Source organism: Gallus gallus, chromosome 28 (assembly GCF_016699485.2).
Source record: "Gallus gallus isolate bGalGal1 chromosome 28, bGalGal1.mat.broiler.GRCg7b, whole genome shotgun sequence".
Taxonomy (NCBI): Eukaryota; Metazoa; Chordata; class Aves; order Galliformes; family Phasianidae; genus Gallus; species Gallus gallus.
In genome coordinates, this window is record NC_052559.1 from 4,421,020 (window position 1) to 4,428,689 (window position 7,670).

Consider the following 7,670-nt stretch of genomic DNA (forward strand, 5'->3'; position numbering starts at 1 on the left):
GGTTTTGTGTTGTTTGGTTGTTTGCTTTGTCCCCCCCCCCCCCCGATTACCACCTTGACACCTCCCTGCCATCACCGCTGTTCGGAGGGCACAACGAGTCCAGAACGTGCTTTTCTACACACCTATTTTTGTACAACCTGTGCAGGGTGGGGGGGAGGAATAACTCGCCAACCTGTTGCCAACGCTTTCCTTCCTGTGCCCGCTGCTCAGCCAGCCCTGCGGAGCCCCACGTCTGCTCCGTGCTCACCCCTGCTGGCCCCCCTATGGGCACCGAATGGGCTGCAGTGGTGCTTTTCCCCCAGCCGGGTCCCTGGCTGGGCGTGCTGCCTTCTGCCCAGCACTGGGAATGGGGCACGTGTGTCCTCCCTGCTGGAAACTCGCTGCGAGTAAACACCGATGTGGCATTTCGGTGCAGCGCAGCCCGAGCCCTGTGTCAGACTTTCCCTTCCCTCCCTTCTACTCCCTGCCTCCAGCCACACAAACTCCACCTTACAGATTGCCCACGTGAAGGAGGAAGCGCGGTGGGCTGGCTGGGGCGACGCTCTGTGCCGAGGTGACAAAGCACCCCAGAACGACGGGACCTCTGCCTCTGACTTGTCCACAGTCTGTCGCTCCGCAGAGCTCTGCTGCTGTTCTGCTTTCATTTCACTGCTCCCCCCACTGCTCCCCCCACTGCTCCCCCCATTGCTCCCCCTGCATCTCGCCGCCTCTGCAGGCGCACTCCGGTCCCTGCATGCAGGCAGCATCCTGTGCTGTCCTCTCACAGCTCTGCGGCCTTTTGTGCTCCCCAAACCCCTTCCTGCCCCAGAAACGTGGCTGCGAGGCGACGGGCGCCCTGCGGTGACCCAGGAGGAGGAAAAGCAGCTCCAGGCTCGGCGTGGGGAGGGCGCGAAGGCCACGGCGGTGACCCCCCGGCCCCGTCCTGCTCCCCGGCTCCCAGCCGTGCCGTTTGGTGGGGCCGTGTCCTGCCGGCCCGCGGTGACTCACAGCGCTGCGCTCGCCGGGGAGGCAGCAGCACAGGAATAGTTACACCGCAGCCGCCTGCGACGCGGAGGGAGTGGCTGCCGAAATACTTCAGGGCTGTGCTAAGCAACTAAAAATACACGTCAAACCCTCCTCCTCCTCTTTCCTTTTCTTTTTGGTTTTTTTTTTTTTTTTCATTATTATTATTTTTTTTCTCCTCTTGTTTTGGACCGTTCCAGGCCCTGGGGGCAGCGCGGCCCCTCTGTGCTCCCCATAGGGGTTCATGGCAGCGGTTCTGTTTTCCAGGCCCGGTTCCTCCCTCCCAGCCCACAGCGGTGACTCGGGGCGGCTCCGGGGCAGGTGGGAGCGCTGCGGCCTTCGGGTGCTGGCCCTGCATTGGGCTGCACGTCAAGCAAGCCCCGCATATATCGCATTCAGGGAATATGGTGGGCAATGGGGTCAGGGTGCTGAGGTGGGAGGTTGGTGGTGCAGCTCAGGACCCCGTTGGGGTGTGCAAACCTTAACAGAGCTGAGGGGAAAGGCTCACAGCAACGCAGCACGGGGACAGCGGGATGACGCTGTGTTTGGGGGCACCGCAGGGCTGCGCCTTTCGTAAGTGCTCGTTGGGACGAGAAGCCGCGAGCGGAGTGCCTCACGTTGGGGATGGGGGGCAGTGTGGACCCGGCTGAGCCCCACCGCGGCCCGCGGAGGACCGACTGAGGTGGGGACGCGGTGGGATCTGTGGGTCGCGGCCCCCCGCAGCGCTGCTCCTCGCCCCGTGGCGCCGTCCCCGGCCCCATCCGCGGCCCCCCGAGGCCGGAAGGCCCGAACCGGCCGTGCAGGCCGCGCCCGTAATGATGGGGTTGGGCGGGAAGGCCCGGCCCGGCCCCGAGGCCTCGCTCCCCGCCCGCCCCGCGCCGCAGCACCGGGATGGGCGATGGGGGAGGTGTGTGTGTGTGTATGGGGGGGTTGGTGCGGATCCCCGCGGCCGTCCGCCGCCCTCCGGGCCGTGGGGGGGCTCCTCCGCCGCACGCGGGCGGTGACGTCAGCGCTGACGCCGCACCGCCCCCTCAGCCGCCCGCGGGCTCAGCCGTGACGCGCGGGGCCGCCGCTGCCGCCGCACCCCCTCGGAGCGGAGGGTACGGGGGAGGGGGGGGGGGGCGGGGACCGGGGCGCGAAGCGCGGCGGGGGCTCGGCGGCGCGGCCCGGCCCGACCCGCCGCCCGTCGGACGGGGAAGGCCCGGCCCCGGCGCGCTGCCCCCGCCCCTCCCTCCCTTTGTGCCCGTGAGTCCCGGCGGGGCCCACGTGCGGCCCCTCCCCCGCCATGACGTCAGCCCGGCGGCCCTCGCGCTGTTGTGCGCCGTTCCCCGGCGGTCGCCACGGCGACGGCGGAGCCAGGAGGGGGCGTGGCCGCCCGCCACCGCGATCCCCCCGCCCCGGGAGGCGGAGCCACGCCCCTTATGCAAATCGCGGCGCGCGAGGACGTCATGTGCAGCCAATGGCAGCGCCGCGCGGTGAGGTCACCGCCGCCGCGCCGCCGTATTTAAACCGGCGCGGGGGCCGCGGCGGCGGCAGACGCGTGTGTGCGCGCGGAGGAGCGGGGCCGCGGCCGGTGGCACCGCCGCCTCCCCCGCCCTCCCCTCCCCCCCGGCACCGCCGCTGCTCGGCCCCGCGCCCCCTCCTCCGCACCGCTCCCCCCCGCCCCGTTCCCCCGCAGCCGGGCGGGGGAGGAGGATGGAAACACCCTTCTACCATGATGATGTGTTGAGCGGCCTCGGCAGCGGCTTCGCCCCGACCTCCGGCAGCAGCGGGCTCCTCCTGCCCTTCCCCGGCGGCAGCATGATGAAGAAGGACGCGCTCGGCCTGGCGCTGCCCGAGCAGGTGGCGGCGGCGCTGAAGGCTCCGGGAGCGGCGGCGGCGGCGGCGGCGGCGGCGGGCGGAGAGGCGACGGCGGGGCTGCTGGGATCCCCCGAGATGGGGATGCTGAAGCTGTCGTCGCCCGAGCTGGAGCGCCTCATCATCCAGTCCAACGGGCTGGTGACCACCACGCCGACCAGCGGGCAGTTCCTCTACCCGAAAGCGGCCGCCTCGGAGGAGCAGGAGTTCGCCGAGGGCTTCGTGAAGGCGCTGGAGGACTTGCACAAGCAGAACCAGTTGGGCGGCGGCGGCGGCCCCAACGGGGGAGCGGCGGCCGCGGGAGGAGGCGGCGGCGGAGGCGGCGGCGGCGGGGGAGAGCTGCCCGCGCCCGGCCTGGCCCCGGAGCCGCCCGTGTACGCCAACCTCAGTACGTACCCCGCCGTCAGCTACGCCGCCGAGCCCGGCCCGTTCGCGGCCCCGCCGCCCCGGCTGCCTCCTCCGCCCCCGCCGCCGCTGAAGGACGAACCGCAGATCGTGCCCGAGGTGCCGAGCTTCGGAGAGAGCCCCCCGCTGTCCCCCATCGATATGGACACGCAGGAGCGCATCAAAGCGGAGCGGAAACGGCTGAGGAACCGCATCGCCGCCTCCAAGTGCCGCAAGAGGAAACTGGAGCGCATCTCCCGCCTGGAGGAGAAGGTGAAGAGCCTCAAGAGCCAGAACACGGAGCTGGCCTCCACCGCCAGCCTGCTCCGCGAGCAGGTGGCGCAGCTCAAGCAGAAGGTGCTCAGCCACGTCAACAGCGGCTGCCAGCTCCTCCCGCAGCACCAGCACCAGGTGCCGGCGTACTGAGGGCCGACGGACCCCCCCGGCCCACGCTGAGGCCGACGGACCTCACCTCCCCCCCCGCCCCACCCCCCCTTCGCGGGGCCGCGGCGGACTGAGGGGAACCGGGGGAGGAACGCGGACTGTGGGGGGAGCGGCTGCGCAGAGCGCCCCCCCGTGGGCCGGGGGACTGCCGCGGGCCCGACGGACTGAGGGGCTCCTGATGGCGCCCCCCTGTGGGCTGGGGGACTTCTGCCCCCGTCTCGGACCTGGGGGGGCTCCCGAGGAAAACCCGACGGACTATGGGGGGGCGGGGGGGGGCGAAAGACTGAGGGGCGTTGGGGGGGACCCCGTTCTGTGCCCCACAACGGACTCTGAGGGGCCCCCGAGCGCGGCCCCCCCGCGCCGAGCGGCAGCGGCCTGCAGAGCCCCGCCGCGTTCCACTGAGGCCCCGCAGTAAAAACGCCGCTCAGGAGCCGCCTCTGCGCTGTGTGCATCGTCCGGGGGGGGGGGGGGGGGGGGGGGGGGGGAGAGGGGGAGAAGGGGGGAGAGGAACCGGGAATGGGGGACGAGGGGCGGCGGGAGGGCGGGGGCGGCGCGGGCAGGAAACGGAGCGAACGGCTGCCATCTTGGGTGGGGGGAGGGGGGGTTACGTTGGGGGCGGGGAGGGGGAGATGGGGATCCCCGGGGATGGGGGGGGGTTGGGGTCCTTCCGGGAGCGGTGGGGGAGGGTTTGGGAGCCCCTGGGATACCGTTGGGGGTCGGGGTGGGTGACGGGGGGCGGTCCCCGGGGCGGGGGAGGGGATTCGGGGTCACGGGGGGGGGAAATCCGATCCCGGTGGGAGCTCAGTCCCTCCCGGCGGGATCACCAAATCCCATCGCACTGCGCTGCCCCCACGGAACACACCCCCATATCCCCCGGGAGGGAACCCCGGCGCTGCGGGGGGGTCACGGGGCGGGGTCCTTCTCGGCACTCTCGGGGTGAGCTCCATCCCCCCCCCCCGCTTCCTGCTGCTCCGTGCAGCGGTTGCTCCCCATCCCCCCCCCCCCCCCCGGAGCTTTTCCTCCTCCCCGGGAGCTCCCCGCGGGCCGCCGCCTCGTGCCCCGGTTTCCCCGGAATGAGACTCCTCCCGGAGCGCTTTTGGAGCCGCGGGGCCGTCGCTGTGGCACCGGGCGGGGCGGGGAACCGTTCCAGCTCCGGTGTGGGCCGGGCTGTGCCGATACGGAACGTCCCGGGGGTCGGCGGAGAGCCCGGAGCTGTGCAGCTGTGGGCTGTGCCGGGGGTGGAGGGGGGCAGCAGCGGGCACGGCGTCCCCACATCCTCCCATCCCCTGCCTCGCGTCCCCGCCGCAGCCCCACATCCCCACATCCCCATTCTCCCGTGCTCGCATCTCCCCACATCCTCATGCCCGAATTCCCGTCTCCCACATCCCCACATCCCCGTGCCGTCGTGTCCACGGGCCCCCACCTTTCCCCGCCCCCCCGAGTCCTCACATCCCCGTGTTCCTACGTCTCCAGGTCCCCAAAACATCCCCGTATCCCCCCCTCCTCCCATCCCCACGGCCCCGCCCCGTGTCCCGCTGCACCCGCGGTGCCCTCGCGGGGGGGTGGGGGTGGGGGGGGCTCTCCTTCCCGGTGCTGCATTACCGCCCGGGGCCGGTAGGGGGCGCCGCTGTCCCCCCCCGGGGCAGATAAAGGCGGCGGCGGCGGCGGCGGAGGCGGCAGAACGGCACCGGCAGCACCGGGGCAGCACCGGGCGGGACGGCGGGGCTGGGGGGGCCATGGCGCGGCTGCTGCTGTGCTGTGCTGCCCTGCTGGCGGCAGGTACCGGGCCGGGCGGAGATATCGGGCAGCTCCGGGTGGGCGCCGGGGTGGCCGCGGGGCACCGGGCGGTGTGGGAGGGGTCCGTGGGGTCTGCCCGGCCCCGGGGGGGGCTCTGCCGTGCTGTGATGGTGCGTGGGTGCTCCGGCACAGCGGGGGGATCCGGGGCAGAGCCCTCAGTCGGGGCACAGGGGCGGCACACGGTTGGTGTGGGGCTGGCAGCCACGTCCCCCCAATGCCCATCCCCGGGGCACGGCGGAGGCCCCGCCGCGTGGTACTCATGGTCACGGGGGGTCCACAGGGACCCGTCCATGGGGCCCCCCCCGGTCCCGCTGCGTCTGCGTGGTGCCCCCTGGGCAGGGCCGGAGCTGCTCCTCCTGTTGTGCAAACAGGAATGGGGCGATAAGAGCACCTCTGGCACAGCCCTGCGCTGCCACCGAGGGTGTGTGAGTGTGAGTGTGTGTGTGTGTGAGTGTGTGTGTGTGTGTGTGTGAGTGTGTGTGTGTGTGTGTGTGTGTGTGTGTGTGTGTGTGTGTGCCCCACGCCGGCACAACGTCACCCCAGCACTGCTGAGCCAAACGCTGCAGCGGCTTCAGAGCCTCCTCCTGCCCTTCCGAGAGCTGCATGTGGGGTTGGGAGGGGCACCGTTTCCCTCAGTGCGTGACAAAAGCACCTGGAGAATGAGCTGGGGAGGTGCTGCGGCCCCCCGGGCTCTGCCCCATCCCTGCTGCTCGGCTGTCTCCTTAGGGACGGTCCATGGCGAGGGGTCAACACCATCGCAGCCCCGGCCCGGCTCATCCGAAGCTGTCACCACGTGGGCACACAGCACTTCTTCACGCAGCTCAGGGACAGCCGAACCACAGACATCGTCATGGGACACAACTCGCGGCAGAGAGAGCTCAGCAGCACCTCTGTCTCCACCGCACACCTCTGCAACACCGTCTTCAACTGCGACCCCAAACGCTGCAACAGCTGAGCCTCCATCCGGCCCTGCAGGAACGCCACCTCTGCCCACGGCGTCGAGCTCAGCGCCGCTGACCACAGCCCCATCCAGCACCCCCCCCACATCGGCTCCATCCAACCTGACCACGGTGCCCAACCATACGTGGTCCTCAGGCACGGCGCCCGCCCCGTCCTCCCCTGGGCGCCCCACTCCCACCCCCAGCTCTGCCGTGCCCACCGCCAGCTCCGCTCCTGGCACTGCCTCTGCCCTCAGCTCCAGCACTGCACGGCTGCTCGGGGCCGGCAGCCTGGGTGAGCCCCACGGGGTGGGATTTGGGGGGCTGCGCAGTGCTCTGCCCGCTGTCCCTTCCCGTGCTGTGTATGGGGACTGGATGTGCTCGGGTGCCGTTGGGTGCTGCCGTGGATTCCCGTCCCCACGGGAGCCCCCACGTTCCCGCGGTTGGGGGGCTGTGTGTCCCAGAGGGGGGAGGCTTCTGTCCCCTTGGACAGCCCCAAATCTCTCCCCATCCACTTCGGTGGGGTATTTCGTGCTCCCCCTTTCCTGCCGGGTGCTGCGGGCTGGCAGTAGGTGGGGGGGTGACACAGGCACCCAGGTGGGCGCTGCTGGGTAACGGGGGTACCCATCTCTCCCCGCAGCACAGCCCTCCTCCAAACCCAACCCCGGAGTGGTGGTGGTCGTCTGCCTCTTCGTGGCGGTGCTGGTGGGGGCCGTGGCCATGCTGCTGGTGCGGCTGCGCTGCTGCGGGAAGCCCCGCTTCCAACGGCTGGATGAGGTGCCCATGGTGCGTGGGGGGGCGGGGGGCGGTGGGGGGCGGCGGGGGTTCCGTCTCTCACCCCGATCTCTCTCCTCCCTTAGGGCAAAGTGTCGGAGGAGTCCCACTTCGCCCGCCACCCCCCCAGGTGACCCCGCCGTGCCCAATAAAGACGCTGCAGCCATGGCTTTGGTTTCCCATCTGCGCTGCACCCCCATGGGTGTCAAATGCCCGGGGGAGGGGAACCCCGAGCGTTTTGGGGTCGGGGCTGGGATGGAGGTCCCGGGGCACGGATGGAGGAGGAGCGCGGGGCGGGGGGGGGCTGCACGGTGCCCCCCTCCCAGCGGAGTGGGCTGGAGGGAGGGCGCGAGCGGGCAGGCACGCACATCGCCTTCCTTCTGCTCGGCTGCACTCGGCCGAGGCTGCGGCGCGATCCGGTAATGGGGGTGGGTGTGGGGCTGGGGGTGATGCGGGGCAGCCGTCCCCGACGTG

The 7,670-nt window shown here is 71.4% G+C and overlaps 2 protein-coding genes across 4 annotated transcripts; both read left to right on the top strand.

Annotated features, from left to right (window-relative positions):
* The first annotated feature begins 2,523 nt into the window (after positions 1-2,523).
* JUND (JunD proto-oncogene, AP-1 transcription factor subunit) lies at positions 2,524-4,117 on the top strand. The gene has a single exon (NM_001396675.1). It carries the CDS (start codon positions 2,698-2,700, stop codon positions 3,667-3,669), a length of 972 nt encoding a protein of 323 aa, NP_001383604.1. The 5' UTR covers positions 2,524-2,697; the 3' UTR covers positions 3,670-4,117.
* Positions 4,118-5,362: 1,245 nt separating this feature from the next.
* On the top strand, positions 5,363-7,366 carry LOC107055358 (proline-rich receptor-like protein kinase PERK2). 3 transcript variants are annotated; one of them, XM_015300083.3, is made up of 4 exons: positions 5,363-5,466; positions 6,211-6,717; positions 7,063-7,208; positions 7,283-7,366. In XM_015300083.3, the coding sequence occupies exons 1-4, from the start codon at positions 5,424-5,426 to the stop codon at positions 7,328-7,330; spliced, it is 744 nt and encodes a 247-aa protein (XP_015155569.2). In that variant the 5' UTR covers positions 5,363-5,423; the 3' UTR covers positions 7,331-7,366. The 3 variants fall into 3 exon arrangements, with proteins under 3 accessions (XP_015155569.2, XP_040509714.1, XP_040509716.1); XM_040653780.2 differs by having other exon boundaries at positions 7,063-7,199; XM_040653782.2 differs by having other exon boundaries at positions 6,211-6,579.
* Positions 7,367-7,670: the final 304 nt, after the last annotated feature.

Bases quoted from the DNA above. Each gene is read 5' to 3' on its own strand.
- JUND (NM_001396675.1), top strand. From the start codon at position 2,698: ATGGAAACACCCTTCTACCATGATGATGTGTTGAGCGGCCTCGGCAGC.
- LOC107055358 (XM_015300083.3), top strand. From the start codon at position 5,424: ATGGCGCGGCTGCTGCTGTGCTGTGCTGCCCTGCTGGCGGCAG. The intron at 6,718-7,062 runs GTGAGCCCCACG...CTCTCCCCGCAG, and splicing joins GCTCGGGGCCGGCAGCCTGG to CACAGCCCTCCTCCAAACCC. The intron at 7,209-7,282 runs GTGCGTGGGGGG...CTCCTCCCTTAG, and splicing joins GGCTGGATGAGGTGCCCATG to GGCAAAGTGTCGGAGGAGTC.